This window comes from Mastigoproctus giganteus, chromosome 13 (assembly GCF_048544385.1).
Source record: "Mastigoproctus giganteus isolate SK-2022 chromosome 13, ASM4854438v1, whole genome shotgun sequence".
Taxonomy (NCBI): Eukaryota; Metazoa; Arthropoda; class Arachnida; order Uropygi; family Thelyphonidae; genus Mastigoproctus; species Mastigoproctus giganteus.
The window spans coordinates 153,230,037-153,245,041 of record NC_143587.1 but is presented as its reverse complement, the minus strand read 5'-3'; the positions used below and the strand labels follow the sequence as shown (position 1 = coordinate 153,245,041).

The 15,005-nt window shown below is 37.2% G+C and overlaps 1 protein-coding gene across 1 annotated transcript in view; it reads left to right on the top strand.

The window, feature by feature from the left end:
• Positions 1 to 15,005, top strand: part of Kpc1 (Kip1 ubiquitination-promoting complex subunit 1) — a 534,039-nt gene that overhangs the window by 333,147 nt on the left and 185,887 nt on the right. The window contains exon 20 of the mRNA XM_090388154.1: positions 4,810 to 4,992. Coding sequence (XP_090244280.1) covers positions 4,810 to 4,992 — 183 coding nt within the window. The remainder of the gene's footprint in view (positions 1 to 4,809; positions 4,993 to 15,005) is intronic.

The window sequence follows — 15,005 nt, the reverse complement described above, 5'->3', positions numbered from 1 at the left end:
ATTCATGTAGCATTAGAGAAGTCACTTTTATGGGGAATGGCTAAGTAATAAGAGACAAAGCATGGTCATAAATATACTAATACTCTTTGTGGATTAATGTAATAAATGGCATACCACAAGGGGTTACTAGTTTTAATATATTATTAATAATATTAATACAGGTTTTTCAAGTTTAATGTTGACTTTTAGCATTAGTATTAGCAGCAATGATGCAAGAAAGCAAGCTTATATAGCATCATTAGCCAAAAAAAAAAAAAAACACACACACCCTTCTCATTTCACCCATCTACTCGCTAAAAATGTTTGTCTAGTTCTGCCGTGAATCTATTTAAGCTATCAACTTCTACAATAACAGATGGAAGTTTGTCCCAGCAATCAACCACCAGCTGGCTAAAGGCAAACTTCTGAACAGTGCACTTCTGAACAGTGAACATAAGCACTGAGAAAGCAAAAATAAGAGTAGGAGTGTGGTATAGGCCTAATGACTCGAATGAGTACAATGAACAATTGTACAGAGAAATAGAGTGGGCTAGTAAATCAGAATGTCTTATAATGGGGGATTTTAACTTCCCAGATATTGACTGGAACTTGTGGATTGGTCACTCACACACTAGTAAGACTTTTGTGGATTTATTGGATGATTGTTTTCTGCAGCAACATGTTCTAGAGGTAACCAGAGAGGGTAATACTCTTGATTTGGTTATCAGCAGTGATCATTCATGTATTAAGAATTTGCAGATAAAGGAACCACTAGGTGGCAGTGATCACAGTATACTGATGTGGGATTTACTTAAAGATTTAATTACCATCACGAGTAAAGGAAAGGGTTTTTGCTTCCGTAAAGGTGAGTACAGTGGTCTCCGACAGTTTTTAAATGCTGTACAGTGGGATCAACTGACAATGTTACCAACAGTAAATTCTAAGTGGGAAGCATTCAAGGAATTAATCGTGGATGGTACTAAAAGTTTCATACCAATTAAGAAATATTGTACAAGGTTTAGGCCTAAATGGTTATCAAATGAACTAATGAGACGTAACAGAGAAGAAAAATGCATGGGATGCATATAAATTACCAAGTGACTCAGAAGCCTATGGCAGATATAAGCTAGTCTGTAATCAGGTCACAAAGGAGGTTAGGCAGGTGAAGGCAGATTACGAGAAATCCTTGGCAAAAGATGCTAAGAAAAACAGCAAGGATTTCTTTACTTATATAAACTCTAAAAGGAAGGGGATGAATCTGATTGGTCCACTTGACATCGGTAATTCGACTGTTGATGATCCTGCTCAGATAGCAAACAAACTGAATGAGTATTTTGCATCTACATTCACACATGAGGAATTATTAAAGTTTGAAAATGGCAGAAGGTTATCAAATTGTAGCACGATACTTAATGATTTTGTAATAACTGAGAGCAAACTGGAGGAGAAATTGTTGAAGTTAAATATAACAAAAGCACCTGGTGTGGATGGGATCTATCCAGTTATATTAAAGGAGGTGGCAAAGCAACTAAGCAAACCTTAGCCATAATTATGAGAGCATACTTGGACTCAGGGGAGGTTCTCACAGACTGGAAATGTGCAAGTGTATCTCCAATTCACAAAGGAGGATCGAAGGGTGACATGAGACCAGTTAGTTTAACTTCTGTTCCGGGTAAAATAATGGAGTCACTGGTTAAAGATGCATTGCAGGATCATCTAGACAAGACTGCAGCAATAATTCAGACACAGCATGGGTTTGTTAAGAGAAAGTCTTGTCTGACAAATTTGATAGGATATTATGATGTTGTTACAAAGGAACTGGATGCAAAATATAATTTTGATATCATATATTTGGATTTCAGGAAAGCTTTTGACACTGTTGCGCATTGAAGACTATTGTACAAATTGGAGCAGAATGGTATTAAGGGTAAGTTGCTACAATGGATAAAAGGATGGTTAAGTGGGAGAAGACAGAGGGTGGTAATCAATGGGTGCTGCTCTTCGTGGACTAATGTTATTAGTAGAGTCCCACAGGGTTCGGTGTTGGGTCCACTGTTGTTTTGTATATTTATCAATGATATTGATGAAGGTATATCAGGCTTAATGTCGAAGTTTGCAGATGATACAAAGGTTGGCAGGGTTGTTGATGACAGTAATGGCAGTGTGCTACTGCAACAGGATCTAGATAATTTGGGCAGATGGGCTAAGAAGTGGCAACTGAAGTTTAACCTTGACAAATGCAAAGTACTGCATATGGGTAGAAGTAATCTCAGAGAAACGTACCAACTGTATGGTACTACACTTAAGGTGGTAGAAAATGAAAAAGACCTGGGAGTAATTGTGCAGTCAGATATGAAGTTTTCTGAGCAATGCAGACAGGCTGCCAGGGCAGGTCATGGGGTTTTGTCAATGATATATAGGAATTTTGCTAATAGGGAAAAGGAGGTGATTGTCCCTCTGTATAAGGCAATGGTCAGGCCATGCCTTGATACTGCATACAGGTCTGGAGGCCTCATTTTAGGAAGGATGTAGATTTGCTTGAGCATGTACAGAGAAGGGCAACAAGATTGGTGAGGGGAATGAAGGGATCCTCTTACCAAGAGAGGCTTATGTTCTGCAAATTGCAGTGGCTGGAGATTAGGCACCTGCGTGGTGATCTGATTGAGGTGTGTAAGGCCATGAATGGGTTGAGGATGCTGAATTCTGATGGGATCCTTCCACTTGTTCAGATTACAAACCTAAGGGGGCATAAATTCAAATTAAGAAAGGACAGATGTAGAATAGATGTGCAGAAATTTGCATTTAGCCAGCGGGTGGTTAATTGCTGGAACAAACTTCCATCTGTCGTTGTGGAAGTTGATTGGTTGAATAAATTTAAGGAGGAACTGGACAGGCATTTGGAGGGAATGGTGTGATTTTTTTTTTTTTTTTTGGCTGATGCTGCATAAGCTCATACACTTGCTTTCTTGCATCACATGCCACTACTACTACTAGTACATCTACCCTACAAATGTCTTTCCTCAATTTATATTTATGCCCTCTCAGGCTATTATTCTGAGCAAGACTAAGAATACCATCAGCATTGAACATGCTCACACCATTCAAGGCTTTATACACCTCATTCAGATCACCTCGCGCTTGCCTAGTCTCCAGGCATTTTAATTTTCAAAAATTAGGAAGGACCTGTATATAGTACTCAAAGTGTGGCCTGACCATTGCTTTATCCCTGCTAGAAAAATTCCTGTATATTTTTCTACACCATGAGCTACTCTTGCAGACCATTTGCACTGCTCAGAAAACTTCATATCTGCCTGCACAATTACCCACAAGTCCTTTTCATTTTCTTCCACTGTCAGTGTAGTACCATACAGTTGATATGTTACTCTGGGCTTACTGCTTCCCATATGCAGTACTTTACATTTGTCAATGTTAAACTTCAGTTGCCACCTCTGAGCCCACTTGATCAACTTTTCTAGATCCTGTTGCAGCAGCATACTGTCATTAGTGGCGTTAACAACCCTGCCCACCTTCATATTGTCAGCAAACTTTGACATTAAGCCTGATATACCGTCATCAATATCATCAATAAATACAGAAAACAATGGACTTAACACTGAACCCTGGGGGACTCCACTAATAACATTAGTGGAGACTTGCTACATTATAGCCTTAGATGCTAATGCGCCATAAAACCCTTAAACAACAAACCAAGGTGCCTTCTTCTTGATCCACACGCTTCTTGATTAGACCGGGGTTCGAGCCTGTGCCCACCAAATACGGAGGATGCGGAAAGGTCAGGGAATGACCACCGCATATCCCCCATAGCAATATGGCCTTAATTGCTAATGCTCCTAAAAACCAAATAATAACAACAACAACAAACCAACCAATAAAGTTTCATGTCAAAATTTGCTGACAATACAAATGTGGGCATGGTGGTTAATGACTATAATCAGAGTATGTGGTTTCACAAAATCTAGATAAACTAAATAGAGGGGTTTGAAACAGATGTAGTAGTACTTGTACAGTTGGACATGAAATTCTGAGCAGTGCAAACAAGCTGCTAAAATAGCTCATGTTTCTGTCAATGATATGCAGATCTATGCCAGCAGAGTCAAATTTTCTGTCTATCAGAAACTTTAGCAATGTCCTAGCCATTGTATAAAGTAGTGTTGAGGCCACATCTGGAGTGCTGCATACAGGTTTAAAATCTCATTTTAGGAAGGACATAAGTCTGTTGCAAAGTGTGTGTAATGAAGAGCAACAAGATTAATTCACAGCACAAAAGGATATTCTTACCAAGAAGACTGGGGTTCTGTAAACTACAGTCTCTAGTTCATTACAAATTTGTTGGAAAGTTCAGAAAAGTAAAAGTTGGAAAGTAAATGTCTTCAAGATGACCTGCTGAAGTGTTTAAAGCTTTAAAAGGATTAAATAAAGTAAATGCTGATGGCATCTTTACTCATTCTTATATAACAAAGCAATAAGAATTTAAATTGAAAGAAGTGGTTTTGAAATAGATGTAGGAAATTTTCATTCAAACAGAGTAATTGATTGTTGGAATTAACTTCCACCTAGTGTTGCAGATAGTTTGAGTATAAATCTATTCAAACTTCTTGAAATCTATTCTAACTATCCACATCTTTTTGAAATCTGTTTCAAACTGTTCACCTAATGGATAGTTGAAGTAGATAGATTTAAAGAAGGGTTGTTTCACTTCGTTGTATCTGTTACTAATACTATTCTGAAATAAAATTTTTAATTGATACAATATTCAAAATAATGAAAATTAAATAATATTTTGGTACTGAGAACGTAGTGTATTTTCAGATGTGTGCCTTAAGAGACAGTATGCAGGAATATATTACAGCACTTCAAGAAACTGAGCAGAGAATAGGTCATTGTGAAATGGAAGTTAACTTAGCATTGCTGCAAGCAAGGAAGGTATTTCTAGAAAAATTGACCGAACAAGGACGCCACCAAGCATGGATAAATGCTGTGGTGTATTCACCTGTAAGTCTAATAGTGATTTTCAAAAAATGAAAAGGTTTACTTTTTTTTCTTAGTTCATTTTGAAGCACATATCTTGTGTTTCAGTACTGTTAGTTCATTTTCAGAATATTGTAACAAATGTTCCAATTTCATGAAAACTGAATACTTGTTAACATTTTTATAATAATTACATCATTACAGTTTCCTAATTAAAAAGTTAAAATCAAAGAATATGAGGGAAAAAATATGCTATTCTGCACTGGATGTGCATAATAAAAATAATTTTAATTAATTAATATGACTAAAATAAAATGGGTGGTGAAGTCTATGTGATTGTTCATTATTTTGTTAATGAATTGATAGACACTGCACAATTATATTGTGCAGTGACTATCAATTGTAGAGTATCAATTGTATCAATATCTTGGTAGAGTAAGTAATTTATTATCATAATGATACAATTTAAAGGAATTGATCCACCTCAGTGCCAACAACAAACTATTTATGGCTATGTTTCATGAACTCCTTGTTTCCCATCTTATAGAACATTGTTTGAGGAATGTACTATAAATTTTCAATTTGATAATGATATTTAATTATTTACAATACAATGCATTCTAATTATACTATACTCCTTTACATATACAAATGTATAGTTATTATACTTTTTCTTATAAATTAAATTAAATTATTAATTAATTAATTAATATAGTTTATGAAAAATGTCTAGAGTTACTCTCTACATCATTTGGAAGGGCTTACCTGTTAACACGATCCAGGAGTGGAGTCCCTTGGTCTGTTTGGGGAGGGAAGCTTGGGGGTGGAAGGAGTGGACTTGACTGTTTATATAGGTCGCAGTTAACTTGGTGTAGCCAATGGGGGAAGTTGTTGCAGGGCAAACCTGAGGGATTTTGGGCACAGGGATATATTATTCAGGTAGTTTAGGATGGTTCCAAGGTTAAGGGGTGAGGACCACTTGAGAATAAATCTATGGATATTTCTAAATTTTTAATCTGTTATGGATTATTAGGTCAATATAACTCGTTATTGCATACAAAAAGTACATGCCATACACAACACCCTTCATGGCTACAAGCCAGGGGTTATGGCTCAAAATACATATGGAGTATTTAATAATTTATTCTGTTGTACTACTATTAAATTAAAATTACATTAAATTAAATTATAATGCCCCTATAAAATTTAATTTTTATTTTAATTTTTACTGGGACTCCTTGGATTTACTTTTCCTTATTAAGCATTTGGGATCTTCGTTTTGCTGAGAACTTCTTCAGGATATCTGTATGGAATCGGTTGTAATAAGTGTTATGGAAGTTAACTTCTTGCTTCTTGTTGATTATGGATCTTCTGAAACATTTCATGAAATAGGCTTCTTTGAAGGTTCTTCTAAAGTATGATGAATCTGTTGTTAGAACTGTGGTGTTGGAGAAATTCCATGTGCCTCTGCAGGAAAGGGTGTGTGCAGTTGTTTTGGCCTTTTTTCATTCTGCCATGTCAAGTGTCTTCCTTGTATTCTCATATCATTTTGTTGAGTCTTCTATATGTTTCTCTGACACAGGTTGAGTTTCATGAGCATTGGATAAGGTACATGGGGCCTCTAGGGTTAAACGGTTGATATTGGTTCCTGGATAGTTTTTGTTTCAGAGATTGGATTCCTGCATACAATGTGGGGATGTTTTGGGTTTTTGCTGTTTTTGCTATGATGCTACTAATACCTGAAATGTATGGAATAATGAGCTCAGTCTTTTGTTTGTCTTCTTTCTTCTGTGGAAGCATAAAACTATTGTTTAGAGTTCATTTGATATAATAGTGTAGTGTAGTGTCTATAAGTTTATTAATAAAATAAGATTCCATGCATTTCAGAATTTTTTTATGTTTATTTATTAGTATTAAGTTCACAGCAATATATAGAATAATTATCCAGAATGATTTTCATTATTATTTCAGTTTAATATTAAAAAAATAAAAAAAATCTTTTATTATACAAAATAAGGGGATATGGTTCTCCAAAACACAAGGAATCTTATTTTATTTACATTAATTTAATTTAAGTTATTTTTAAGCATAACCAACATAATGTACTGTGTTTTCACTTGGATTAGCTGTTTCTGTATTTTGAAACATGGCCTCTATTTTTCCTATAAAGATGCCGTTCTATAAAACTTTTGTACTTTAATTCCTTTTATAGTTTAAATTCAAATTTAGTTGTATTGTATGAATTTTTGGTGCATAAAAAGATTAAAGGATATTGCTTTTAAGAATTACTTAACAGTTATTTCCTTTACTGGAAGTATTTAAGTCATTAAAGAATATAAAATTATTGACTTGGTTTATATTTAATGGTTGAATATAAAGCCACAATAATTTCACTAAATTGTATTTAAATAGAAATGACAGGTAGTAGTAGTAGTAGTAGTGGCATGTGATGCAAGAAAGCAAGTGTATGAGCTTATGCAGCATCAGCCAAAAAAAAAAAAAAAAATTCACACAACCATTCCCTCTAAATGTTTGTCCGGTTCCTCCGTAAATTTATTTAGCCTATCAACTTCCACAATGACAGATGGAAGTTTTTTCCAGCAATTAACCACCCGCTGGATAAAGGCAAATTTCTGCACATCTATTCTACCTCTGTCTTTCCTTAATTTGAATTTATGCCCCCTTATTCATAATCTGAACAAGTTGGAGAATCTCATCAGAATTCAGTGTGCTCAACCCATTCAAGCCCTTATACACCTCAATCAGATTACCCCGCAGGTGCGCCTCCATAGCCAGGTGGGAAGGAGCAGCAGCAGTGCATAGTACACGCTTCTTGATTAGACCGGGGTTTGAGCCCAACATCACCAAATACGGAGGATGCGGAAAGGTCAGGGAATTACCACCGCATATTCCTGGAGCAATATGGCCTTAGTTGCTAATGCTCCTAAAAACCAAATGACAAACAAACAAACAACCACGCAGGTGCCTAGTCTCCAGCTGCTGCAATTTGCAGAACTTAATCCTCTCTTGGTAAGAGGATGCCTTCACTCCCCTCACCAATCTTGTTGCCCTTTTCGGTACATGCTTAAGCAAATCTACATCCTTCCTAAAATTAGGCGGCTTCCAGACCTGTATGCAGTACTCAAGGCAGGACCTGACCATTGCCTTATACAGAGGGACAATCACCTCCTTTTCCCTATTAGCAAAATTCCTTTGTATCATTGACAAAACCCAATGACCTGCCCTGGCTGCCTGTTTGCATTGCTCAGAAAACTTCATATCTGACTGCACAATTACAACTAGGTATTTTCATTTTCTACCACCTTAAGTGTAGCACCTCACAGTTGGTATGTTTCTCTGGGATTACTTCTACCCATATGCAGTACTTTGCATTTGTCAAGAGGTTAAACTTCAGTTGCCACTTCTCAGACCATCTGCCCAAATTTTCTAGATCCTGTTGCAGTAGCACACTGCCATTACTGTCATTAACAACCCTGAAACCTTTGTATCATCTGCAAACTTTGACACTAAGCCTGATATACCTTCATCAATATTATTGATAAATATACAAAACAACAGTGGACCCAACGCTGAACCTTGTGAGACTCCACTAATAACATTAGTCCACAAAGAGCAGCACCCATTGATTACCACCTTTTGCCTTCTCCCACTCAACCATCCTTTTATCCATTGTAGCAACTTACCCTTAATACCATTCTGCTCCAATTTGTACAGTAGTCTTCCATGTGCAACAGTGTCAAAAGCTTTCCTGAAATCCAAATATATGATATCAAAATTATATTTTGCATCCAGTTCCTTTGTAACCACATCATAATAACCAATCAAATTTGTCAGACAAGACTTTCCCTTAAACTCATGTTGTGTCTGAATCATTGCTGCAGTCTTGTCTAGATGATCTTGCAATGCATCTTTAACCAGTGACTCCATTATTTTACCTGGAACAGAAGATAAACTAACTGGTCTGTAATTACTTGTGACACTTCGATCTCCCTTTCTGAATTGGGGATACATTTGCACATCTCCAGTCCATGGGGACTCCCCCGAGTCCAAGGATGCTCTCATAATTATGGCTAAGGGTTTGCGTACTTCCTTTGCCACCTCCTTTAATATAATTGGATAGATCTCATCCACCCAAGGTGCTTTCTTATGTTTAACTTCAACAATTTCTCCTCCATTTTGCTCTCAGTTATCACAAAATCATTAAGCACCCTGCTACAATTTGATAACCTTCTGGCATTTTCAAACCTTAACTCCTTATGTGTGAATGTAGATGCAAAATACTCATTCAGTTTGTTTGCTATCTGAGCAGGATCATCAATAGTAGACCAATCAGATTCATCCCCTTCCTTTAAGAGTTTATATAAATAAAGAAATCCTTGCTCTTTATCTTAGCATCCTTGACCAAAGATTTCTGGTAATCTGCCTTCACCTGCCTAACCTGTCAAAGGTGGATATTATTCTGATAGCAGAGATGTGGTGTCACACAGATATAAGAAATGCAGAACTGGAATTTAGGGTGTACAATATGTACAGAAAGGATAGACAGTATAGGAAGGGAGGAGGTGTTATGCTGTTAATTAAGAAAAACATAAAATCAAAAGAAGTGCATCCAGTTGATATAGATGAACAGTGCACTGTTGAGTCAGTTTGGTGCGACATAAGCACTGCAAAAGCAAAAATAAGAGTAGGAGTGTGTTATAGGCCTAATGACTTGAATGAGTACAATGAACAATTGTACAGAGAAATAGTGGGCTAATAAATCAGAATGTCTTATAATGGGGGATTTTAACTTCCCAGTTATTGACTGGAACTTGTGGGTTGGTCACTCACACATACTAGTAAGACTTTTGTGGATTTATTGGATGATTGTTTTCTGCAGCAGCATGTTCGAGAGGCAACCAGAGAGGGTAATACTCTTGATCTGGTTATCAGCAGTGATCATTCGTGTATAAAGAATTTGCAGATAAAGGAACCACTAGGTGGCGGTGATCAGTGTACTAATGTGGGATTTACTTAAAGATATAATTACCATCAGGGGTAAAGGAAAAGGTTTTTGCTTCCGTAAAGGTGAGTACAGTGGTCTCAGCAGTTTTTATATTCTGTACAGTGGGATCGACTGACGATGTTACAACAGTAAATTCTAAGTTGGAAGCATACAAGGAATTAATCGTGGATGCTACTAAAAGTTTCATACCTATTAAGAAATATTATTCAAGGTTTAGCCCTAAATGGTTATCAAATGAACTAATGAGCCTAGTGACAGAGAAGAAAAATGCATGGGATGCATATAAATTATCAAGTGACTCAGAAGCCTATGGCAGATATAAGCTAGTCTGTAATCAGGTCACAAAGAAGGTAAGGCAGGCGAAGGCAAATGACGAGAAATCTTTGGCAAAAGATGCTAAGAAAAACAGCAAGGAATTCTTTACTTATATAAATTCTAAAAGGAAGAGAATGAATCTGATTGGTCCACTTGATATCGATGGTTCGACTGTTGATGATCCTGCTCAGATAGGAAACAAACTGAATGAATATTTTGCATCTACATTCACACATGAGGAGTTATTAACGTTTGGAAATGGCAGAAGGTTATCAAATTGTAGCAGGGTGCTTAATGATTTTGTAATAACTGAGAGCAAAGTGGAGGAGAATTTGTTGAAGTTAAACATAAGAAAGGCACCTTGGGTGGATGGGATCTATCCAGTTATATTAAAGGAGGTGGCAAAGCAACTAAGCAAACCCTTAGCCATAATTATGAGAGCATCCTTGGACTCAGTTGATATCCCAACGGACTGGAGATGTGCAAATGTATCCCCAATTCATAAAGGGGGATCGAAGGGTGACACAAGTAATTACAGACCAGTTAGTTTAACTTCTGTTTCTGGTAAAATAATGGAGTCACTGGTTAAAGATGCATTGCAGGATCATCTACACAAGACTGCAGCAATAATTCAGACACAGCATGGGTTTGTTAAGAGAAAGTCTTGTCTGACAAATTTGATAGGATATTATGATGTGGTTACAAATGAACTGGATGCAAAAAATAATTTTGATATCATATATTTGGATTTTAGGAAAGGTTTTGACACTGTTGCGCATGGAAGACTATTATACAAATTGGAACAGAATGGCATTAAGGATAAATTGCTACAATGGATAAAAGAATGGTTGATTGGGAGAAGACAGAGGGTGGTAATCAATGGGTGCTGCTCTTCGTGGACTAATGTTATTAGTTGAGTCCCGCAGGGTTCGGTGTTTGGTCCACTGTTGTTTTGTATATTTATCAATGATATTGATGACGGTATATCAGGCTTAATGTCGAAGTTTGCAGATGATACAAAGGTTGGCAGGGTTGTTAATGATAGCAATGGCAGTGTGCTACTGCAACAGGATTTAGATAATTTGGGCAGATGGGCTAAGAAGTGGCAACTGAAGTTTAACCTTGACAAATGCAAAGTACTGCATATGGGTAGAAGTAACCCCAGAGAAACGTACCAACTGTGTGGTACTAAACTTGAGGTGGTAGAAAATGAAAAAAGACCTGGGAGTAATTGTGCAGTCAGATATGAAGTTTTCTGAGCAATGCAGACAGGCTGCCAGGGCAGATCATGGGGTTTTGTCAATGATATATAGGAATTTTGCTAGCAGGGAAAAGTAGGTGATTGTCCCTCTGTATAAGGCAATGGTCAGGCCATGCCTTGAGTACTGCATACAGGTCTGGAGGCCGCCTCATTTTAGGAACGATGTAGATTTGCTTGAGCGTGTACAGAGAAGGGCAACAAGATTGGTGAGGGGGAATGAAGGGATCCTCTTACCAAGAGAGGCTTAAGTTCTGGAAATTGCAGTGGCTGGAGACTAGACACCTGCACGGTCATCTGATTGAGGTGTATAAGGCCTTGAATGGGTTGAACATGCTGAATTCTGATGAGATTCTTCCACTTGTTCAGATTACAAACATAAGAGGGCATAAATTCAAATTAAGAAAAGACGGATGTAGAATAGATGTGCAGAAATTTGCCAGCGGGTAGTTTGCTGGATCAAACTTCCATGTGTCATTGTGGAAGAAGTTGATAGGTTAAATAAATTTAAGGAGGAACTGGACAGGCATTTGGAGGGAATGGTGTGATTTTTTTTTTTTTTTTGGCTGATGCTGCATAAGCTCATACACTTGCTTTCTTGCATCACATGCCACTACTACCTCCTTTGTGACTTGATTACAGAGTACCTTATATCTGTCATAGGCTTCTTTGTCACCTGATAATTTAAATGCATCCCATGCATTTTTCTTCTCTTTCACGAGTCTAATTAGTTCATTTGTAACCATTTAGGGCTAAACCTTGAACAATATTTCTTAATAGGTATGGAACTTTTAGTAGCTTCCACGATTAATTCCTTTAATGCTTCCCACTTAAAGTTTGCTGTTGGTAACATTATCAGTTGATCCCACTGTACAGAATTTAAAAACTGTCTGAGAACACTGTACTTACCTTTACAGAAACAAAAACCCTTTCCCTTACCCCTGATGGTAATTATATCTTTAAGTAAATCCCACATCAGTACACTGTGATCACTGCCACCTAGCGGTTCCTTTATCTGCAAATTCTTAATACACGAATGATCACTGCTGATAACCAGATCAAGAGTATTACTCTCTCTGGTTGCCTCTCGAACATGCTGCTGCAGAAAACAATCATCCAATAAATCCACAAAAGTCTTACTAGTGTGCGAGTGACCAATCCACAAGTTCCACCTCTGCCTGCAGCTAATTTTAACTATTTTGTCTGTGAATCCCCTCAGGCTAGCAGTTTTACGACCCACCTAACTCTGCCTCAATAGCATCAGCAAATATTCTTGCACCCTTTCTATTTAAGTGTATCCCATCCCTGTAGAAGCAGTCTCTCCTGTTAACAAATACAGACCACGCTGAAAAAAATTCTACCCCTGGTAGAAGATAGGTGAAGGGTATTTAAGACAGGAAGTAAAAATTTGTTAGTTTTAACACTGCACTACATGGCATTTCACAAATTTTAAAACAATATTAGGAAACAGAAACACTAGCAGAAGTACTTGTTGCAAAGGTCTTGTGTTTTCTGCCTACTTTTCACAGTCAAAGGGTGAGAATTAGATTGAAAAAGCATTGATTCCTTTTTTTGTCTTCTTTTCAGTTACTTTCGAAACACTATGACAAAATTGCCAATAAAATGCAAATCTGAAGCTAAAGGCAACCTATCTCCTTTTCCAGGAAAAAAATTTAAAAAAATGGAATTTTTTTAATTTCATTCCATATCATCAAGGCACTGCAAGGCTGCAGCAGACAAAACTAAATAAGGTTATTCCTTGAAAACTGAAAATGATGTCTGAGATTCCTGTTGTGATATTCTGAAAAAATAGTTCTTCAGAAACTCTACTGGGTGGGGGACATTCAAATACATCTCATGTTAATGCAAGTTAAACTGATAATGCTGAAACAGTTTGAAGGTACCATAAACCTATTTCTGGTATTCCTAGAAACAACTTAAAGGAATTTACTAGCTTTCTATATTCATTCACTGCAGTTATTACTGGAAACTCCACTGAACTGTTTTTCTAAAATTCATTGATTCATTGAATTCAAATTCATTATTACTGGAAACTCCGTTGCACTGTTTTATTCAGCTCGATTTCAGTGCTGAATTTCAAGTTCATTTCAAATATATACAAGAGTATGCAGATGTTCAATCCAAATTCAGAATTCTGACAGGTTTATATAAAGGTTCGAAGAATAGTCAGCCACCTGGCTGAATGCAAACTCTGCACATTTTTGTACAAATATCCATCCTCAGTTTAAATTTATTTTCCCACATATATGCATAGTCTGTATCTGAGGAAGAGGAAGCTGTATGATTCCTTTCGCCTAAAAGGTGGTACTTGTGCATATGTCCGTTCTGATATTCCCTGTCAGAGACTTGGCAATTTGGAATCTCCTCTCTTTGATCTTCTCTGGCTTAAAATCTCTCTCTACCTCATTGTGTCAAATTCACTGTTGTCTCTACCATTCGCCCAACTCCACTAATCACTTGGAGCTCTTTGACTTCCTCTCTTTGCAACTTGACTTTCTCCAGTCCAACTTTCCTAACAGTGAGGTAATTTTCCTTGGTGATTTTAATGTTCACAACTCCAGCTGGCTTCCATTTTCTAGTCACACCGACCCAGCTGGTCGAGGTGCTGAGGCTTTTGCAATTACTAATAACCTTGCACAGATTGTTCATTTACCTACAAGAATACCAGACGATCCTAATCATACAGCCAATGCAAATCAATATGCTTGATCTTTTTCTCACAAACAACCCTTCTAAGTACACGGTCAAAGTGAGAGGTCCTTTAGGCACTTCAGATCACAACTTGGTGATTGCCTCTTCTCCAATGGAACCTTTATCTCATGGCTTTTTCGAACCTCGTGTTGTTTGGCATTACAAGAATACAAAATGGGATGACCTGCGAGACTTCTTTTCTTCTTTTCCTTGGTTGGATTACTGTTTCAAAACTTCTGATGTCAATGTTTGCTCAGATCGTGTCAGTGAAATAATTCTTGCAGGAATGGAATCCTTTATCCCACACTCCACTTTAAAATCTCGTCCTTTATCTAAACCTTGGTTTTCCAATAAATGTGCTAAGGCTGTTCAAGAGAAGAATGTTGCATATCGTAATTGGCTTGTTTCTAATTCTTCAGTTTCATTTTCTGCCTGCACCAAAGCTTGCAACAATTGTAAAGCAGTTATTAATCAGTCCAAACTAGAGTTTGAACAGGCTGAGAGTAGAAAACTTGCTTCTTGGTCTAATGGTAGCCGAGCATTCTGGTCTCTTGCCAAAGCTATTGGCCACAACTTTTGCCTATCTCTGCTCCCACCTCTGTTCAAACCAGATGGTTCTGTTGTCACTTCAGCCAAGGATAAGGCTGACCTGCTACCATCCCATTTTTCTTCCAACTCATGTATTAATGATCTTGGTAAAACACCTCCCACCATTCCCAACATGCT